The sequence below is a fragment of the Ranitomeya variabilis genome, chromosome 1, assembly GCF_051348905.1.
Source record: "Ranitomeya variabilis isolate aRanVar5 chromosome 1, aRanVar5.hap1, whole genome shotgun sequence".
Lineage (NCBI taxonomy): Eukaryota > Metazoa > Chordata > Amphibia > Anura > Dendrobatidae > Ranitomeya > Ranitomeya variabilis.
Genome location: NC_135232.1, coordinates 1,103,200,907 through 1,103,223,844, shown reverse-complemented (window position 1 = coordinate 1,103,223,844; position 22,938 = coordinate 1,103,200,907). Strand labels below are relative to the sequence as shown.

Genomic DNA, 22,938 nt, shown 5'->3' with positions numbered 1-22,938 from the left:
ACCAAAGTACCCAACAATGCTGAGAAGGAGAATGTGGTCTGACCCCGTTGTAAGTACCAGTACAAGGTGGAATTACTTGCACTATGCTCTGGAAAAGTAAACACCCCCCGACGGCATCTTGTAGGAAGCGATACCAAATCTTGAGGGAACAGTCGGGAGGGCCCTTTACACATTTAGATGGTGGGTTCGTCATGCCGCGATCAGAAAGCTTGGCCCAACTCTAAAGCATAAGTGAGCCTCATCATTGTCATTAGCTTCTAGACCTGGCTAAAATGCTTATTCACCTGATTCAAGTCTTCTTCTACAAACCCTCTAAATGGAGATTTGTAAAAGAATTCGAGAAAAAGGCGGCCTTATTCCAAAAAATGCAGCACATTTTATGGAGCGGTATTGTAGCTCAGCACTGGTCATATCAATGGAGCTTAGCTACCATCCAGGACACATCTCACAGACTGGAGTGGAGCCATTTCTAGAAGCCATGTTTTTCTAATTTACGACCTCTTTGGAGGTTGATCGATGAGACCTAGTGGAGTACTGAAATACAGATAAAACTGAATTATACAGTGGAAGTTCACATAAGACATCCGATACTGATAGTTTCCTCGAACTTCCCAGCCCTGGTATTAAACTTCTACATCCCAGTGATTGTCCATTATGTTTTACCCAACTCACCAGTCTGCGGATATCCCGTTCAGATTCCCGCTTTATCCGGGTAATCTCATCCTGATGCGTCTGATAAGCTATCCGTAAATCTGATGCCTTGGTTTTATCCGCCTGCATGACATTGTTTAACGTTTCCTCTAGTTGTTTTTTTCCGGCTTTCAGTTCTAGTATCTCCTGATGAAATTTAATCCGTTCGCTATCGAATGATCTCTTGGCTTCCTCCCTGGCTTCGTTCAATAAAGCTGTCTTTACTTTGTCTGCGGCTCCGTCCCGTAAAACATTGACCGTGGATTGTAAACGCTGGATTTCACTGTCTTTGATTTTGACCACACGGGTTACATCAAGTTCGTGCTGGCGTATCAGGGCCTCCCGGACGGACTGAAGCTCCTTCATCTTCTCCTCATGGAGCTTGGCTTTCAGTTCCGTTACATATACAGTATGTCGGTGCTGCTCCTGCTCCCTCTCCTGCTTAGCATCTTGGAGCTTTTCTCGAAGCTTTGTCACCTAGAAATACAAAAGAATGCCAGAAGATTATCCTAAATATTGCTCAAGTTGATTATAAATATGTCATACACAGAATCCCACCTCTAGGACCTGCACTTATAGCTAGTGAGTTTCATGACCCCCAATCTGCAAGCCAGAGTAACCAGCATGTTGTCCTACACCTAAGTCACTACAATGGTTGTGGTTGCTAAGCAACAGCTTTAGAATGTTGGGTGTGGTAAGTGTTTAGAACACTAGATTGGCACGCCCCAAATACTGGCAGAGAGCAAGATAGCAGCCTGTCTCTAGGTGTAGGCTGTGTTCTCTTATCCTGGATAAGGCCAATGAGGAGAATGGAGAACAATTTATCTGCATGTTGTCATTATATAAGTAGTAGATGATAAATTCAGTGATTTTCAAATTTGCTATATATTCCTTTAAGGGGTTAACTTCAATTCGGAGACATCCAGAACACAAAGGAGAATTGGGCCTGTGGCACACAGATTGTCCGTCTCCTTATTCCAATCATTTATTAGAGGAAGGAAAAAGGCCAGACACTCACTTTTTACTTCTTCCCAAATAACCTAAAGGAAAAAAAATGTTCTGTACATGTATTTATCTTCTGTTCCGGAAATAGATTTGGTTATCTAATTTCCTGCAGTCGTCTCCTACTTATTTTAATTATTCTCTGGCACAGAAAGAACCAAGTCTCTGTAAGGAATTACACATAGAAAATATAGATATAGCGCTTAGAATGGATATCTCATCCATATAGATACAAGGACCAAAATCTCCACACACTATATGGACAAAAGCATTGAGACACGTATTAAAGTGGTGGTCCACTACTTTTTGATTGAGGACCTATCCTTACAATAGGTCATCAATGTCTGACCGGCTAGTGTTCGACACCTAGCACTTATGGAGACCTACTCACTTATGGAGCTGGCCATGTTCTGGTAGTGGCCGAGGCTTGTACTACACATCTGCCACCTAAAAGGATGGCGGATGTGTAGTATCCTGCGGCAGCCACTATTAGAAGATGCGGAAAACCTCTTTAATTGTTGAAGTCTGGTTATTTATTCAGTTCCACAGCCCCCGATGTACAACATTCTGCCACCCCCCCCCCCAGTCTTACATCACCAAGCATGATGCATAGAGTTAAATGTAGTGGTGTAAGGCCGCCATTGGACTCTGGAGCAATGGAAACATTTTGTGATGGATCGCACTTCTCTATCTGGCGTCTCATGGACGAGTCTGGGTTTGGCGAATCCCAGGAGAAAGTAGAATTTGGTGGAGGAAGGAAAATGCTGTGGGATTATTTTTCAGGGGTTGGCTTTGGCCCCTTAGTTCCTGAGAAGGGAAATCTTAATACTTCAGAATATGCAACCTATTGTAAAATTATAGCTTCCAACTTTGTGGGAACAGTTAAGGGAAGACCCTCTTTCTGTTCCCATAACAAGGTCAATAAAGACATGGTTTGGGGGAGTATGGTGTGAAAGGACACGACCGGCCGCACAAGCGCTGATCTCATCCCATCTTACAACCTTTAGGATGACCTAGAACAGAAGTTGTGAGGCCGGCCCTCTCCTCCAAAATCTGTGTCTGTCCTCACAACTGCTCTCCTGCATGAAGGGGCCAAGGTGGGACGTGGAGGGGGCACGATACTTTTTGTCCATATAGTGTATACTTCATTCATAACAACCAGTGCCGCACTACGTGGCGATTGTGCACATCCCTACAAGTGCTGGATCCCCAGTATCATGGCGGCTGTGCCGTACCTTGTGTTTTTCCTGCTGAAATTCTATTTGGATCTGAGTGAGCTTTGTCCGCAGTTCCTCATTAGCCGTCTGAAACGCCTCCATTTCTCCTTCACACTTGTCTCCTTTGGCTCTAGTTTTCTTTGACATGTTTCCGTCAATTGTGTCCACACCACATTCAACTAAAAATGGTTTCTATTCCAACTAGTTCTCTTTGGCATCAAAGTGGGTATAAAAAAAAAAATAAAAAAAAATCAACTTTTTTTTAATTCACAAATCTTGTGTACGCGACTCTTAGCCATCCTCCTCCTCCTCTTTGTTCACCTGCGTGGGAAGAAACAAGAGGGATAGGTCATTGAAAAATCTAAAAACAGCAGTTAAAAAGGAAACTATCAACAAGTAGGCTAATTGCTATAATAAACCCTACCGCAGGTTTTAGTTTTTTTTAAAAATTGCTGGACAGAAAAAAGTAATTAATTGGGATTGACTGATGAAGACAACCTTTGTGCATACACCCTATGAAGATCAGCAGGAGCGACTCCTGACCCGGCAGACTTGAGAAGACAAAGGAGCAGTCATCTAATACTACATTTACCCAGCAGCGGCCAATGCCTGGCTAGCTGGCCAAAATCAGCTATTTAAAGAGACCCTTACAAATGGACAAATCCTTTTCTAATCGATCGTCTGAAGCTACTGAAGAAACAGGAGGCGAAACGGAACTGATCCTTGGCTATTATAAGGAGACCTTAGCAGAGGATAACCTCCGCCTCATAATGGACACAGGCTATCATAAAACAGACAGTACCTTCTGACAGGGCGGCTGCTGGGACACAGAGGCGAAGATTATGCAGGTTATAATAGTACAATATTACAGGACCTGTGGATCAGCGGTATGGTGCTAGTAACTGATAATTCATAAGAATATAATTACTTTGATAACAGATTAAAATCATCATTAGCAGTAATTAACACTATTGTTACTATGTTCCCTATGACTGCTGCTCTTCGGTAGATACATTTCCAATTTCAATAGTATTTAGAATAAATGCATTTAGCAGATCTGGCTGTAATCTGTATAAAATATCACTGACAAAGCATATAAATGCAAACGTGATCAGACAGTCAAGTGGAAACCAACGGGCAACCATAGTAAAATAGAAGGGCTGTGTTCCCTTGATGCTCATCTTACAAAACATCTGTGTGTAGGAGATCTGTTTTCCTCACCATAAATGATAGAATTAGTTCCGCTAATGATCTAAAAGACTAATATCCTCTAGAAATCCAACCTCCCACTGACTTCTCCAGCACTTCTCTCACGCTGCACTAGTTTACTCGAATGCGCTACACCAGACAAATCCAGTTAACTCCCAATATCCACAGTTTTAAGCATGCCCTAAAAAACACATTTCTTTAGTCCGGCCTATCACCTCAACTCCATAATCTAACCAACTATTCCCGGTTCTCTCTTCCTCACACTCATTAGCACTTTCTACCTGTACTTGTACAGATACTGGCTGGCGATTCGTCCATTTAGTGTCATTTGAAAGCACCCATTTATTATACTGATGGCTGGACCTTACACGACTTTTTTTTTTGCATTTTTAACTTTTACCTTTTGGGTTACTCCATTTCCCCAAAGATTGTAAGCTTGCAAGAGCAGGACCCCGTCACCTCCTATTATATATTGAACTGTGTGTTGTGCTGTAATGTCTTATCTTGTTTGTACAAGTTACTGCTGAACTGTAAAGTGCTGCTGTGTATGTTGGCGCTACAAAAATAAAAAAAAAATTGACTTTTAAATGCATGCAATGACCACTAAGGGGAGCAGTCTGCATATAAAATGTCTGCACCTGGAACTGGACAAGGACATCATGCAAGAAAACAAATGCTGGGATCTCTTCCCCCACCCCAATAGCAGCCATTTTCCCTTGCCCCTATGTTGTGCACGCCACTATACAACAGTATATATTGGTACAGTTGAAAAATAAAAATTTCTCTGTGTTTTTGTTTTCCTGACGGGAAGGCAGTGTTTGTTCTGCTAACCTTGCACTGGTTTATGCAGTACTCTTAATAAACCAGTGGAAGATTTAAAGAGACAGTGTTCCTGTGTCTACCTCTATGTGTAGCCGAGTGAGACGATCTACCACAATATATAGGAATTATATTGCTGAAAGTCAGGCAGCAGGAGGGAGGCCAATCGACACCTGGTCATTGTGCGGATCCGGCTCTTTACAGATGGATGACGTGGATAGGAGACTTATCTGTATACACTGCCTGTCAAGCAGAACCCCCGGGATTACTTATATTCTTCTCACAATTATGTGCTTTGCTTCTGAAAAGATGTTTACATGTAAAACCTGCAGTAAGAAGATGTGGAGGAACATATATATATATATATATATATATATATATATATATATATATATATATATATATATATATATATATATATATATATATATATATATATATATATATATATATATATATATATATATATATATATATATATATATATATATATATATATAGTCTTAGTTACTCACCGGTTAACGGTGTTTTTCGGAGTCCATGACAGCACTACGGAGAGAGGGGATCCGCCCTTCAGGAACAGGAAACCTACAGATACATAAGGGCGGCACCTCTCCCACGCATCAGTTGGTTTACAGAGCACAAGAGGACCACCAAGGTTAATAACATACATAATAAACAATGATACAATAACTAACTATTCACTACCCGTGAATTATATAAATAAAGGAAGAGGTGTACACCCAGAACTTAAGAAGACGGGAGGGTATGTACAGGTGCTGTCATGGACTCCGAAAAACACCGTTAACCGGTGAGTAACTAAGACTTTATCGGTCGTCCATGACAGCACTACGGAGAGAATTACAGAGAGTAACTAACTAGGGAGGGACTACAGCTTGCAGCACCCTTACACCAAAAGAGAGGTCAGAAGAGGCACCCAAGTTCAATCTATAATGGTTATAGAATGTGTGTGGGGAAGACCAAGTAGCAGCCTTACAAATTTGGTCGATCGACACCTCCAATCTTTCCGCCCACGAGGCCACCATAGCTCTAGTGGAATGCGCTTTCAGACCTTCAGGCGCCGGCTTGCCCTTTGAGATGTATGCCAGCGAGATAGCCTCCCTGATCCATCTAGCTAAAGTAGATTTCGATGCTCTATGACCCTTCCTACTACCCTGATAGGACACAAATAGGGCATTATCTATCTTCCAGGGATCAGTTACTGCCAGATATTCCAGGATACATCTTTTTACATCTAAAGTGTGTAGCTTCCTTTCCTTATCGTTAGTAGGATTGGGGAGGAAGGATGGAAGAACTATTTCCTGTGTTCTGTGGAACCTGGACACTACTTTAGGAAGATATGCTGGATCAGGGGATAGTATCACTCTATCATCCCGAAGCTGCATGTAAGGGGGAACCCTGGATAATGCTTGGATGTCGCCTATCCTACGCGCCGATGTTAGGGCCACCAGGAAGGCTACTTTAAGGGATAAATTTTTAATAGAGGCTGATGCAATTGGCTCAAATGTGGCCTCTGTCATGGCTGAGAGGACTAGGTTCAGGTCCCATGGCATGACCCTATTCTTCACCATTGGCCTAGACCGTTTTGTCGCTCTGATGAATCTGCTGACCTAGTGATTCTCAGCAATGTTGCAGCCAAAGAGAGCCCCTAAGGCTGATACCTGCACTTTAAGTGTATTTGGGGATAACCCCATATCTAACCCCTTCTGTAAGAACTCTAAAATCTGGTCTATTGGTATTGACTGACCAGCTATTACTCCCGAGTTTTGAAGGAACCTCTTCCAGATCCTGACAAATCTTTGTGGTGATTATTTTTTTGCTCTTCAGCAGAGTGTTAATGAGGCCCGGAGAGAACCCCCTATCCTTTAACAGCGCCCGCTCAAAATCCTCGCCGTCAGATGAAGGCCAACCGCCCGAGGATGGTAGACTGGGCCCTGGGATAGGAGATCCGGGATGTCTGGCAAGACCCATGGGTCGGATATCGACATAGCCCTCAGGCATGGAAACCACGTCCTTCTGGGCCAGAAGGGGGGCAATTATTATCACTGTGGCTTTGTCCTTCCTGATTTTTCTCACCACCAGAGGAAGTAGAGACAGGGGAGGAAAGGCGTAAGCTAGCCTGAAGTTCCAGTCTATGAGGAGGGCGTCCACTGACAGAGGATTTTCTCTGGGGTTGAGAGAGCAGAATTGTGCCACTTTCCTGTTTTCTTTTGTGGCAAACAGGTCTACCTCTGGTTGACCCCATCTTTCCACGATGAGGTTGAAGATGGAGCCGTTCAGGGACCACTCTCCCTGCCTCAATGTGTTGCGGCTTAAGAAATCCGCCGTAGTGTTTTCTGCCCCTCTTATGTGAAGAGCCGTCAATGAGAGAAGATGTTGCTCTGCTAGATGGAATAGACGATCTGCTACGCACATTAGGGATTTGGAACGAGTCCCGCCTTGGTGATTTATGTATGCCGCGGCGACCCGATTGTCCGAGAATACCCGCACGTGGTGGCCCTGTAGATAGACAAGGAGTGATTTAACTGCCCGTTCCACAGCCGTTAACTCCTTTAGGTTGGAAGACATTTCTATCTGGTCCAGGGGCTTTGGGATCGGGATCAATGTATCCCCCATGTGAGCCCCCACCCAGAAGGGCTAGCGTCCGAGGTGACTATACGAGTCACATTATATTCCCAGGGGACCCCTGTGGACAGGTTCTCTTGGTCTAGCCACCATCCGAGGGATACAATAGAGTCCTGGGATAGGGTCAGCCGGCTCTCCAGACATCCCCCCAACCTTTTTTGTTGTAACAGCACCTTGCCCTGAAGTATCCTTATATGATACTGGGCCCATCGGACCGCTGGAATACAGGACGAGAGAGAGCCTAACAGAGACATGGCTCTTCTAAGGGACATGGTGGGGTTTTTAGAGGCATTCAGCACCTGAAGGTGCAGGCGATCAATTTTCTCTTGAGGCAAACGGCATTCCTGAACCTGGGAATCCAGGGTCAGGCCTAAAAATCGCTGCACCGTCATGGGCTGTAAGCGTGATTTTTTAACATTTAGCAACCACCCCAGACGCTCCAGAGCCGACATCACTTTATGTAACTGTTCCAGACAGTGATCCGCCGTTTTACCTACGATAAGGAGATCGTCCAGGTAGGGGATTATTAGAATGTTGGACTCATGCAGGTGTGCCATAACTTCCGCCAAAACTTTGGTAAACACTCGAGGAGCGACCGATATACAAAGGGGAGGGCCCTGTACTGGAAGTGTCTGATTACTCCATCCAACCTTACCGCTACCCTCAGGTATCGTTGGTGACCTGCATAAATAGGGATATGGTAATAGGCGTCTTTCAAATCCAATACTACCATAAAGCAGTTTTTAAACAGCAGCTTTATTGCGGTGTTAATAGTTTCCATTTTAAATGATTGAACTGTCAGGAAATTATTAAGAGCTTTAAGGTTAATAATTGTTCTGAAGGAGCCGTCAGGTTTACTTATTAGGAATAGAGGAGAGTAGAATCCTCTACCCTGTCCTCCTTCCGGAACCTCTGACAGGACATTCTTATTGAGCAGGTCGTGAACTTTCCTGTTCTGCTGGAGAGGACCCGAGTGGGGTAATCCTGAAGAAGTTCTGAGGGATAGAAGAGAACTCTAGCCGCAGACCCGTAGCTATTAACCCCAAAATCCAATCACTACTGGAGATTTTGGACCAGGCCAGGTAGAAGGCAGATAGTCTACCTCCCACCGGGGCGACTAGTCATTGGGGTGGTTTTTTGACCTCACGGGATGGCTCCTGACGTCCTCCACCTCCAAACATAAATCCAGTACCTTTCTTCTTTTTCTCATCCCATCTGCTCTGGTCTCTGGCTGGTCTCCTCCGAAAGAATCTCTTCCCTGCGAAGGGACGCCTGTAAGAGGTAGTTGGTAGATTAGGAAACTTCTTCTTCTCGTCTCCGGCTTTCTCTAGCAGTTCGTCTAGGACTGGACCAAACAGGTATTCCCCTTCGCATGGGATAGAGCAGAGACGGGATCTGGATTGAAGGTCACCCGGCCAACATTTCAGCCATAGGGCCCTGCGTGCTGCGTTTGATAGTCCGGCCGCCCTAGCCGCCATTCTTGCTGAATCCGCAGATGCGTCCGCGAGAAAGGCAGCAGCATTCTGAATTGTTGGCAGGAATTTCAACATAGAATCTCTGGAAACACCCTGTTCCAATTTAGACCCTAGCTTATCCAGCCAGACCATCATCGATCTGGCTGCACATGTCGCAGCTACAGCAGGTCTCAGGGCACCTGCCGACATCTCCCATGTCCCTTTAAGGAACGAGTCAGCCTTCTTATCGAGAGGATCCTTTAGGGAAGCCATGTCGTCGAAGGGGATAGATGATTTTTTAGACGCCTTAGATACCGCTGCGTCCAATTTCGGCGCCTTATCCCATGTGTTTACCATGGGGTCCTCAAAGGGATATCTACGTTTAAAGGCCGATGGAAAAGAGCCTTTTTTCTCTGGCTTTTTCCATTCCCTTTTGATGAGGTTCTGAACCTTGTCATTGAGCGGAAAAGACCTACGCTTTTTAGTGTCTAGACCGCCAAACATTAGGTCCTGTGCTGAGAGTTCTGGCCTTTCGTCAGCCACCCCCATGGTGGATCTAACTGATTTAATTAGTTTGTCCATTTGGTCCAACGGGAAACAGAAACGGTTAGACTCCTCTTCCGAAGAGGACGCTGAGGAGACAGACGTCTGACTCATTCTCCCTACTAGGGCCAGCGGACGAATCTGAATCTGAGGCGCTAGGCTCCCTTCTTCTTTTGGAAGGCTCCTCCCGGGATAGGGATTTCAGGGAATCTTTCACCTCCTTCCTGATAATCTCCCTAAGGTTTGATGTGAAATCAGGAGACTCTTCCGCCACCTATGGGAGCGGAGAAAAGGCTTGTAATTTATCTGGCGCTACCGCTATCAGTGTTCCCATCAATTTATTTCCTACCGTCTGCTGTACACACGACTGACAAAGTCTCTTAGGGTAGGCGTCTGGCAAAGGGCAAGCGCATAGCGCGCACTCCTTGTTTTTTGCTTTACCAGCGCATTTTTTCCCCTACGGAAATAAGCATAGGAAAAGACTGCATCAGGGTACATTCACGAAGATCTCTTACCCAGGCAGTAGCGGTAGGTACCGGATTACTGGGGGGGTCGGTCCAGATCCTTCTGTTTAGATCTGCGACTGGCCTGGTTACTGCGTCCGCGGGTCTTCGCCTGGGGGTTCGCATGGGACCTCTCCGAGGATCTGTCCTGCTCCTGCTCCAGCAGACCGACGGCAGCTTCCGGCTCATCCATAGCTGCAGATGGGCTCACAAGCAGCCCTGCAGCGTTCTGTTCGGCTATAAATAGCCCTTCCCCCGGATCCGGAACATGTGCAGGTGTGCGGCCAGGATCCATCCCCCCACGTGCAGGCCACTGCTCCACCCCCCCCCCCCCCGCCTCTGACCGCTCCCCCCCGCTGTCCTCATCGCATGCAGGACCATGGCATTCTCAGCTAAAGCCGGCCAGCGTTTGACTTCCGGTCCCGGCTCCGCCCCCTCAGTGCATCACTTCCGGTATCCGGCAGTGCGCTCAGGGATGTGCCCGGCAGCCGGGGACGGCGCCGCCGGACACCCCAACCGCACGCCGCTACACCATCGCCGCACGCGGCCACAGCACAGCGGCGATCGCGGCAGAAGCCGGCGCCCGACACCCGGCTCTGGCCCCGCCGACCTCCGATCCGAAAGGAGCGCAGAGGGGCGCTCCAGGAAGCCTGCACATCGACAGGACCAGAGGTAGGGAAGACAGAGGCCAGGAGAGCGAACGGACCCCGGGGGGGAGACATACTCACCTTGCTGGCTTGGAGACAGACCGCCCCGGACGCTGCTCCACCCTGCACCGCTCACTGTCGTGGAGTCCTACCCGGACCCACCGTGGCGCTTCCAGGGACCCGCACTGCACGAGGTAGGAGACCCCTCGCTACCTGGGTCGGACAGCCGGCCTGGGTGTTGACAGATGAACGGAGTCATATCTGTAGGGAATCCTGTCCTCCAGGAACAGGAAACCAACTGATGCGTGGGAGAGGTGCCGCCCTTATGTATCTGTAGGTTTCTCGTTCCTGAAGGGCGGATCCCCTCTCTCCGTAGTGCTGTCATGTCATGGACGACCGCGATAAATATATAAATAAATATAATATATATATATATATATATATATATATATATATATATATATATATATATATATATATATATATATATATATATATATATATTTCTTCCTAGTTACAAATGTAAGACGAAGAAGCTATCAAATTCTAAAAATAAGAATAAAAAACAAAATGACAGGTACCACAGCACTCCTATGTACAAGTTTAGGTTTTAGCTAGTCCCACTTTTTTAAAGTAGTTGCTTATCCCCCCGCCCCCCCCCCCCCCCAACAGGGCTCACCTTGTGGCAGACGTGTGCGGGACCCCCCTCGGTAATGCAGTAATGAGACACAGACATACCGAGGCTGGAAGAGGAGGCAGCGGCCCGCACATCCCGAGACTCCAACATATAGTGTTTATTACAACCTGGCCCCACTAGAACACGAGCAGGAGACCCCGGACTCTACACCTGGACCCATAATCTAGGGCATTTCTGCTCATTAGTGAAATGCATATTAGATAAATAAAGAACACAATACCTATAGTCTACTGTACGCTATAGTGTATAATTTCTTCTAGGTGGAGTGCAGTATTTCATGGAAGAGGAGTCAGTAATGAATATTTTTTTACTACTCTTGTCCATCCTTGTAAATAAAATAGGCACAGATAGTACTATCTCCTTGTCCCTTCTCGTTATTTACAAGAACACAGCACATTCATTTTAAAAGAATTAGCCACATGCTTGTCACCCTGTAAATAATATAGACACAGAACACTGCTTGTTGGCTCCTTATGTGGATAATGTAGACACAGATAGTACTACCTCCTGGTCTCTTACTGTAAATAACGAGACCACATACCATACACTCTGACAATTATGTAGGCACACAGTTATCTCTGTGTAAATAATAAAAATAATACAGATACTGATAGTACAGCCACTTGTTCCTTTGTGTAAATAATGCAGGCACAGATAGTACTAGCTCCTGGTCCCTTTCTGTAAATAATGTGAACACTGCTTGTACACCCTGTGTAAATTATATAGGCAGATAGTTGACTACCCGAAAAATAATGCAGACAAATAATACTACCTCCTAGTCCTTCCTGTAAATAGTACAGACACAGAGAGTACTACCTTCTGGTCTCTTATTGTACATACCAGACAATTCTACATCAATTGTGTAAATAATTCAGATAATAATACTACTACTACAGGAGTCAGTATCAGAAGCACCCATTGACCTCAGGCAAGTCCTGGGGTCCACGGGCACTTGAGGGGCTTATTCTGACCAGGTTTCAGTTTGTGACATCTGCCATACATGTACAGTGGGAGGGCACACTGCATGTCGGGAGTACAGCTAGCTAAGACTGCAGCAGTACACTTCAAGAAACTCAGATTTTCTCACAATACTAAAAGAAAATAGAAAAATAAAAAAATATTTGCTAAATAATATACAGTGGCAATGCTATATTCCCCAGGATGGTAGATAAGTACATGTAAGCTCAGAAAGTAAAACCTCCTAGTCTCTCCATGTAAATGAGTGGGCTCAGATAATTACAGTAAGAAACAAGGAGATAGTACTAGAAAGATCGCACACCGACATTGTAAATAACAAGTCACACTGTTGTATTTAATACAGACACAGTACTACCTCCTAATCCTTCCTGTAAATATATAATGCAGATACACATATGGAAATAACTGCTGCCATTGGCCAAATGCCATGCTAGCTTCTTTAAAGGGATGTCTCGCCAATTTTTTTTTTTTTAAAGTTACACCACCATTTGCATTACCCGCCTTTGCTATGGGACATTTTATTTACGAGTGTATGTATGATCAATATAAAGCAATTTACACTTGCTGCAGACGCAACACTGAACTGAACCACAGAATCCAGATTAAAAACGTAGCCGAAAACCGGGCCGAGACCGTCCTTGTGGCCAGTAAACCTAGCAAATGCAGTGCCCTCTGGTGGCCAAGGGTCAGTATAGCAATGCAAAGAACTGAACATTAAATACTGATTATGAGGACCATAAAAATTGCTATAAATCATTTGCAAAGCATTAAAGATGGGAATTTCCTGCACTGTGAACATATATATTGTTATTAACCCTTGAAAAGCAGGATTAAATCATATAAGCCGTCTCTTAATAACCTTACTGCCGGAGCAGCCCCATCCTACCTCCATGTGCTCATGACAGTTTCGCCTTGGTTTGCTGCCTGCTCTCAAGCACTTCCTATGAAGCTCACCACTGCATTTCCTCTTCATTACATTAGCGTTTACATCTGTACCTCCAGCGCACACGGATTACACTGCTATATGCCAGACCATGAGAAGGTAACCTCGCCTACATGATGATATGGCAGCAATGAGCAGAGCATCTCCTGAAACTTCTTCCTTATCGAGACTCATTTACGTGATCTTATGCCGCATCGTTTCTTGCACTGACATCCACAGGAGCAAATATAAAAGGCACCAACAGCTACCAGTGGAAAAAGCAAGATATGGCGGCACAAGTACTATTTTGGTTGTCTTCATGCTAACAGGTCCACCACCTGCATTAGGCCTTAATGTCATCTGGTGGACGCAACGTCAGGCACAGCTCAAATTAGTTTTGTTTCGCTGCCTCTCCAAATTATCAGAAAATCTCCCCCTTCCAAGTACCGTATTTTTCGCTTTGTAAGACGCTCCGGATTATAAGACGCACCCCAAATTTTGAGGAGAAAAATAGGAAAAAATTTTTTTTAATAAATTGAGGGGGCTTCTTATAATCCATGCGTCTTATTGCTTACCAGGGGTTGTGGCTGCGGTGGATCAGGGTCCCAGTGTCGTTGCTGGAGGCAGGAGTGGAGCATTGCTGCAGGCTGGGATGATGGGGTCTGCAGGGGGGCTTCGGTGCTGCATGGGGGCTGCTGTGCTGCAGGCTGGGATGAGGGGTGCTGCAGGGGGCTCTGGTGCTGCAGGGGGCTCTGGTGCTGCAGGGGGCTCTGGTGCTGCAGGGCTGTCTCCGGTGCTGCGGGGGGCTCTGGCAACATTTTGTGAAAGACCAGAGCCCCCAGCAGTTCGTCCATGCGTTCCTGTATGACTGACTCCGGGAAAATGGCCGCCGGAATCTCGAGAGATGAGATCTCAGTGCTGAAATCTCATCTCCCGAGATTCCGGCGGCCATTTTCCAGGAGTTAGTCATACTAGAACGCATGGACGAACTGCCGGGGGGCTCTGGTCTTTCACAAAATGTCGCCAGAGCCCCCCGCAGCACCGGAGCCTCCAGCATCACCCGGGGCAGCAGCGGACAACCCCGGCAGTGGCGGCGGGTGACAGCGGCGGCGGGCGACAGCGGCGGCGGGCGGTAGCAGCGGCGGACACCCCCTCATCCCAGCCTGTAATGGTAAGCGGTATATCCGCTTTGTTAGACGCACCCACATTTCCCCCCAAAATTTGGGGGAAATAAAGTGCGTCTTACAAAGCGTAAAATACGGTAATTTCCTGACTTTCCATGCTCTTTGAAATCTGATCTCACGGTGTTACAGCAGACCACCTGCAGAGCACATCTGACCTTTGTGGCTTCTCAGTCTCACTGTGCCCGAACTCGTCTCACATTTTAAGGTATTTTCTCTTTTTATTCATCAAAATAGTTTATTTAGCTTGTTGAATGAATGAATAACGCAAAGTTTGTGGAAGTAAGTAGGGTTTTCTTAGGAAAAAAAAAAGAAGGTGGCCTCTGAGGCACATTGTGCCCTAACACGTATGCTCTTCATGGAGATTCTTTGCTGAAATGGGCAGTTATACGAGTTATCAACCCCCTTGTTGAAGAAGTGAATTCTGTGGTTAAATGATGAGGGAGACCCAAAACTGAAGTTTCAGGGGAAGAGAGCGACAATTCATCTCAAGATGAGGAGGAAGAATGTAAAAGTGATTCAGGAACAGAGCAGGATGGTGGAGACTGATTCAGATGACATTTATTTGGGAAAAGATAAGACCCAAGTGGAGCAAGAAGCCACTTCTTGCGTTAGCTGAAACACCAAGCGCTGGCCAATGTTCATTTTCTTCGCAATGTTGAATGTGGGTGGTATCAATTCACAAGAGATTTACCTCTGGGTAGAGTTTACCTGAAAACATTGGCTAGTGAACCTGTGAGTTGAGAGCTACCTCGAAGAAGTCTGAAGACGAGTGGAATCCCCTCTAGCCTGCAAGTCCAACTGTAAAGATTTCAGCCCAAAGATGATCGAGAAAAAACACCTCTCCCATCTCCCAAAAGACATAGATGCACCACCTGCACCGATGAAACTGGTGGCAGAAGGATATCAAATTATGAATGCAAAAAATGTCAACGAGATCTGCCTGTACCATGGAAGATGATCTGCCAGCCTTGTTTCTCACAAAATTAGAATATCATCAAAAAGTTAATTTATTTCAGTTCTTCAATACAAAAAGTGAAACTCATATTATATAGAGTCATTACAAACAGAGTGATCTATTTCACGTGTTTATTTCTGTTAATGCTGATGATTATGGCTTACAGCCAATGAAAACCCAAAAGTCATTACCTTAGTAAATTAGAATAATTAACAAAAAACACCTGCAAAGGCTTCCTAAGTGTTTATAAAGGTCTGTTTCAGTAGCTCCACAATCATGGGGAAGACTGCTGACTTGACAGATATCTAGAAGGCAGTCATTGACACACTCCACAAGGAGGATAAGCCACAAAAGGTCATTGCTAAAGAAGCTGGCTGCTCACAGAGTTTACAAACAACAGTATCACTGTGCTTGATAGGCCGGCAAACTCTCCTGACCTTACCCCCATAGAGAATCTATAGGGTATTATCAAGAGGAAGATGAGAGACACCAGACCCAACAATGCAGACGAGCTGAAGGCTGCTATCAAAGCAACCTGGGCTTCCATAACCCCTCAGCAGTGCCACAGGCTGATCGTCTCCATGCCACACCGCACTGATGCAGTAATTGATGCAAAAGGAGCCCCGACCAAGTAGAGAGTACATTTACTGATTATACATTTCAGTAGGCCAACATTTCAGATGTTGAAATCATTTTTAAAGCTGGTGTTATAAAGTATTCTAATTTACTGAGATAATGACTTTTGGCTTTTCATTGGCTGTAAGACAATCATCAACATTAACAGAAATAAACACTTGAAATAGATCACTCTCTGTAATGACTATCTAATATAGGAGTTTCACTTTTTGCATTGAAGAACTGAAATAATTAACTTTTTGATGATATTCTAATTTTGTGAGAAGCACCTGTAAGTGCATTACCATTGAGGTTTTTTTCTCTAAGTTTAATTTTTAGTAACAGTTTGGTCATAAAAACTGGAGGCTATTTGGTGGTAGTTGAGAAACTTTTTATTTTAATAGGTTTATGGTTAATTATTTATTTATTTATTTTAAATCCAAGTTTGTGTACTCTCTTAATACATCCCTATGAAACTCGCTGATTACTTTTGGAGTCCTGAAATTGAGATAATTAGAAATTATATGTGGTTTTATAACCGGTGTCTGTCCTGAACTTGGGAGTGCCAGAAGTGCAACTGATGGAGGGTTAAGGGAACACCGCTGTTAATTAAGTCATTAAAATTAAATTCTTAAATGACATCCCGCTACAGGGATAAGGCCAGGATCACACATGCGAGAAATACGGCCGACTCTTGCAAGTTAATACCTGGCACTGCCGCCGGCATTCGGGAGCGGAACGTGCAGCTCCATGTATTGCTATGCGGCCGCACGCTCCGCTCCCGAGTGCCTGCGGCAGTTCCAGGTATTAACATGAGAGACTCGGCTGTATTTCTCACATGCGTGATCCCGGCCTATGGCGCACAGCGACGTCCCGCTACAGGGATAACATATAGTGACATAACAGCACAGAAATATTGCGTGCAGCACAGGGATAACACTCACAGTGATGTCACTGCACAGGGATAATAAATAATGTCTAAATTCAGGGCTAATTAAAGTAGTTCAAGTCAATGTAACAGGACAGTAAACACTAATGTCACAGTACAGATATAATGAACACATTACATCAAAGGGATAATAACCACAGTGATGACCTTGCACTGGATACTGCAGGTACGGATGAGACAGTATCGCCATATTAAACATACTAAGTGTTGTAATAGCGGGAAAATGTGCACCGAGTATAATCAAACAGTGATGTGACAGAACAGGAATAGTGGTCACATTAATGAGTGGATGGATCGGGTACTCCGAGCTCTCAGCAGAGTGATTGTGCACACAGTCATGTCATAATCTACTCTGGCCAGCACAGGAATTATACACTAATCTCACAGTACGTCTGACTGTACACGATAATCCCTACAAGAAAGGTCATTATGTGAACCGAGACATCTCAGTACAGGAAAAAAAGAATTCCAGGCAACTGCCCCACCTGTACTCACTGAGGAATATGGCCTGTCTAAGGAGCCTGATGTTTTATGACAGGAATGAAAAGGAAAATGATGTTGATGTCCTGCACAATGATCTATCAGTTTCGGCAAATTTCCATTTATAGTGATTTTGTCACTTGATGCCAACAAATACATAATATATACTGCGAGATGCTCTAATCACCCGACTGATGAAGGACGCCGCTCACTTGTCATACTCGTTGCAATCAAAGTGAGTGCACGATGAAGAGCCTGAAACGCGTCACAATCAGAGGAATACACAATGGGGGAGAAGCGAGTGAAACCATCTAAGAAAAATGGTTTCTTGCCCAACGCAACCCGATCACAGCTTTCAGCTTGTATTCTGCTCTCATAAGGCTTATTCCTGCTTCACACACCCCAATAGAAAAAAAGTTATTTCCAACCCCTAGAAAACAGGGATAAATTGCTGCGTTGTACAGTTCCTCTCTTATTCCTCCTGGAAATGTAAAAATTATCTGAAAACTAAGCAGTCCCATTTCCAAGAATGGAGTACAATTTTTACAAAAAGATTTCCAGGACCCTGGGTCAAGTGGCCATGGCTTTAGTCTGTGGCCAACCAGACCCAAGCACTACTTACTCACCGGCATCCCCAGCGCCTCTGGCGCAGCGTCATGTGTGTTTCAATGGGTAATGATGACGCCATGCTGGGCCTACTGATCAGAAGAGGAGTTGGAGATATTAAAAGAGGAGTCTGGTCCTGCAGCCATGAACTACCGTCATGGTCGCCGGACCAGAGTCCTGCAAATCATTGTGCTCAACCCTAGGAAATGGCTTAGTTTTAAGTTTATTCCTATAGTGCTCATTCTAATTGTACCCTTTTCCTTTGTGTCTGTACACGGTCAGCATTGGCAGGAGGAATAACAGAAAAACTGCACAAGGAACTGTAGTAGAACAAGTTCTAGAATTCCCCTGCAATTTATTGCATAGTGAAGGCAAGTTTGTCAATGGCGCCGCCATGTACTCCAAGATGCCTTTACCTGAATGCCATGGAAAACCACAGATAATATTTAACATCACTATTGGTGAAGACAAGTAAAAACCTGGGCTCTGCTACGTCTGCACATTCTGGTGCCCGTCTCATTCATTGTTCTCTTAGGTGTGTGTGTACTCTACACTTGCACGGCTCGCTGCGTGTCCTACTTTGAGAAGCCTTCGCTGTGCACAAGGCTTTTCCTGGAACAAGTGCTTTTATTCTGCATTATTTATGTTCCCCCACCACTGGCGTAATTAAGAATGCAGAAGACAAGCTGGGAAATAAAGGCCGCCGGTAGTTAGGCAGCGCGCTGCTTCTCTGTGACTACAGCAATCAGTACGTGCCATTCCAGGAACTGAGAAAAAGACTCAAGTTTGAGGAGGAGTCAAAAGGACAGGTCTAAGAATTACAATAAATTAATAAACCAGAAAACGTGTGGAGGGTGTTTTATCAAACCACAGTGCTTGATGCCCGATGCAATTTTTGAAGTATCACAGCTGGAATGAACACCACCATTAACCCGATTGCCACCACACCAGGGCAATTGGGAACAGTTGGGCAAAGCACCAGAATTGGTGCATCTCATGCGATGAGCCACATCAGGGGCGGCTGTAGGCTGTAATTTTTAGGCTGGGAAAGGTCAACAACCATGGACCTTTCCCAGCATACTAATATCAGCACGCAGCTGTTTGCTTTACCTTAACTGGTTATCAAAAGTATGTGGGGACCCCACATGAAAAGCACTAAAGGATGCAAGATTATTATATGTAGGGGATATCTAATCTATATATCTATTCCAGACCTGGGCAAAGTAAAGCCGGCGGGCCACATCTGGCCCTCTGGCTGTTCCAGTGTGGCCCACAGACCAAAACAGCTGAAAGACTAAAACAGAGGCCCACAGGCAGCACAGAGCGCTCCCCCACCCGGTCGCCGCCATCACTGCTATCGGCATCCTCAGTATACAGACGGTGGTAAATACATTGGTAAAGGAGGCGGAGGCCCCTTTCACCAATCAGCGTGAGAGACAGCTGATGAGATGACGTCATTTCATCGTGTTAGCTGATTAGTGGATTCAGTACACCGGAGACAGGAGGAGAGGCAGAGCACCAGGGGAACGAGAGAGAGGCAAGTATGTGGTGATTTTTTTCACGTATATGGGATGTTTGTATGTATACAGGGGGTTGTTTGGGGCTCACACTGTATATAGGAGGCTATGTGGGGGCTCATTCTGTATATAGGAAGTTCGTACATTATATATGAGGGCTGTGTGGGGACTGATACAGTATATAGAGGGATGTCAGCATACTTAAATCCCATCCCAGGCTGGTGCGGTGGTGGTGTTCTGGGGTTCCGCCGGGACAGGTTTGGCCGGGCTCCGTCGGCATTTTGTGACAGGTGCGGCGGTGATGCTCTGCGGTGAGGTGGGGCTCCGCCAGCATTTTCTGAAAGCCAGGAGGCCCCCTGCAGATCCATCAATGCGATGCGGTAGCCTCTAGGAAAATGGCAGCCGGGGGCGGCACATGATCAGATTCAGATCTTGGAAACGAGATCTCAAGATGTTTTCCCAGAGGTCACCGCATCGCAACAATGGATCTGCAGGTGGCCTCCGGGCTTTCAGAAAATGCCGGCCAAGCCCCGCCGAACCACAAAGCACTACCGCCGCACCAGCATGGGAAGGGAGGCTGCATCGCCCTGCAGCGTCGGATCGGGACCGCCGCCACAGTATTTTGTAAGTATATTCCAACTATAAGACGCACCCCAAAAAAGTGCGTCTTCTAGTCCGAAAAATACGGTAAGGGATGACATTATTTCATAATACTGTAATATAAATAATGAATAGGATTTTACAAGTGAACAACTGCCTATGTTGATTGTGTCGTGAGCAATGTTTTGGGTTTTTTGACCATTGAGTGAATCACTTGTATGATGGATTCTTTGCTAGAGATGTGTTGCATCTTACGAAAACAGGAAAACACATTTGATAGACGCCTTGCTACACTCGTCATGACAGCTTTAAACTAGAGTAATATGGATGGGAAATATACGGCCAGTAAAAAATGTGCAGCTAAAGAATTCTTTTGAGAACCCTGCTAATAGAAGTGGAAATAAAGAACAAAAACAACAAACTCTGAATGAAAATAGAGGAGCAAGAGAAACCGACTAGAAGCTAAAATGTGTCTATACAAATGCACAGAGCATGACAAACAAACAAGGAGAATTGGAGCTGCTAACACAGGAAGAGATATGGTGTCATAGGCAGGGCCGTATTTGCCACTAGGCACTCGAGGGCACGTGCCTAGGGCGGCGACACTGCGGGGGGCGGCACCTGAGCAAGGGTTTTTTTTGTTTTGTTTTTTTTAAGTCCCAGGTCACAAGCGACCGACCGCCCCGCCCCCCGAGTCCCACCCGCCCTCCTTGAAGACAATACTCAAATCACACCGGGTAGGAGGGGGGCGCGGTGAGCAGCTGCACCATCCAGGAAGTGTCTTCTCACACCGCAGCTCGGAGCAGTCGCGGGGTCTCCCCCTAAGGAGGAAGCATGGGGCTAGAGAAGGAGAAAGCCGACGCTCGCATCTTCATGGACGAGGACGAGTTCAACCGCTCCTCTGCCCCGATGCTGACGGAGAAATCGTATGACAGTCAGCCGGACCGGAACCCGCACGACCTGAACGGGCACCTGAAGGTGAGTGCTGCACAGATATAGCAGAGACGAGCGGGTTACTGGCAAACTCCCTGCACGCCATCCAAGTCCTGCTCTGCCACCCCTGTGTATGCCAGGGCACGGTATATACCTGGTCCTACGGGGTAATATATGAGCCATATGCATGGCTCATATTCCACCCCCCCTGTATGCATGGCTGATGGGCCATCAGCCATGCATACAGGGGGTGTGGAATATGAGCCATGCATACAGGGGGTGTGGAATATGAGCCATGCATACAGGGGGTGTGGAATATGAGCCATGCATACAGGGGGTGTGGAATATGAGCCATGCATACAGGGGGAGGGGTGGAGAGATGAGCCATGCATACAGGGGAAGGGGGGGTGTATATGAGCCATGCATACAGGGGGGGGGTGAATATGAGCCATGCATACAGGGGGGGGGTGAATATGAGCCATGCATACAGGGGGGGGTGAATATGAGCCATGCATACGGGGGGGGGGGGTGAATATGAGCCATGCATACAGGGGGGGTGTATATGAGCCATGCATACAGGGGGGGTGTATATGAGCCATGCATACAGGGGGAGGGGTGGAGAGATGAGCCATGCATACAGGGGGGGTGTATATGAGCCATGAATACAGGGGGGGGGGGTGAATATGAGCCATGCATACGGGGTGGGGGGGTGAATATGAGCCATGCATACAGGGGGTGGTGGTGAATATGAGCCATGCATACAGGGGGGGTGAATATGAGCCATGCATACAGGGGGGGGTGAATATGAGCCATGCATACGGGGGGGGGGGGGAGGAGTGTGAGCCATGCATATAGGGGGGGTGTGTGAGCCATGCATACGGGGGGGGGCATTATACAGTATCATGGAGAACTGTGTGGCCATTATACAGTATTGAGCATCATGTGTGGCCGTTATACAGTATTGAGCATCATGTGTGGCCATTATACACTATGGAGCATCATGTGTGGCCGTTATACAGTATGGAGCATCATGTGTGGCCGTTATACAGTATGGAGCATCATGTGTGGCCAATGGCCATTATACAATATGGAGCATCATGCGTGACCGTTATACAGTATGGAGCATCATGTGTGGCCGTTATACAGTATGGAGCACTGTGGCCATATTTTTTCATTTATAATTATTGTATATAAAACAGTGTGATCAGCAGTGCTAAATGGCTGTGGTTGGGACGTGGATATGGGTGTGATTAGTTGTGAAATGGGTGTGGTCAGAGGCGTGGCCTAAAATTTGCAGCGCCACGCACTTTATACCTCCTTCCCTTCTTCAAAAGTTGGGAGGTATGGTACCGCATTTGCCAGATCATGGCAAGTGCCGCAAATCCCATAGGGAATGAATGAGGCCGAACGCAGTGTTGCCGTAAGTGATCCGTTACGCGGCAGATGCAGAAAAACTGCCAGATCTGCTGCAAAAGGCGACTTTCACATCAGCGATTCTTGCTAAAGTCACTGCCGATAGCGTCATACTCACCAAAGGGGGAGGCAGCACTAAAAGTGCCTAGGGCAGCAGAAACTCTAAATACGGCCCTGGTCATAGGCATCACCTAAACTTGGTGGGATGATACACATGATTGTAATACAAAATTTGAAGGCTAGAACTTATTTATTAGAAACAGGATTAACAAGGGGGGAGGAGGTGTTGCATTGTATGTTAGGAAAAATTATATCTCCACAGAGATCCAAACTTCAGAGACTGGTAGTTCTGTAGAAAC

The 22,938-nt window shown here is 45.9% G+C and overlaps 1 protein-coding gene across 8 annotated transcripts in view; it reads right to left on the bottom strand.

Annotated features, from left to right (window-relative positions):
* JAKMIP1 (janus kinase and microtubule interacting protein 1) overlaps window positions 1–22,938 on the bottom strand; it is a 203,322-nt gene that overhangs the window by 100,667 nt on the left and 79,717 nt on the right. For 7 of the 8 annotated variants that reach the window (XM_077280118.1, XM_077280114.1, XM_077280115.1 and 4 more), the window contains exons 2-3: window positions 2,928–3,230; window positions 673–1,167 (exon numbers count right to left, since the gene is read on the bottom strand). In XM_077280118.1, the coding sequence (XP_077136233.1) occupies window positions 673–1,167; window positions 2,928–3,056 (624 nt within the window). In that variant the 5' untranslated portion in view covers window positions 3,057–3,230. Of the gene's footprint in view, window positions 1–672; window positions 1,168–1,248; window positions 1,348–2,927; window positions 3,231–22,938 lie in introns of those variants that run through there. The other variant, XM_077280121.1, reaches the window with a different exon arrangement.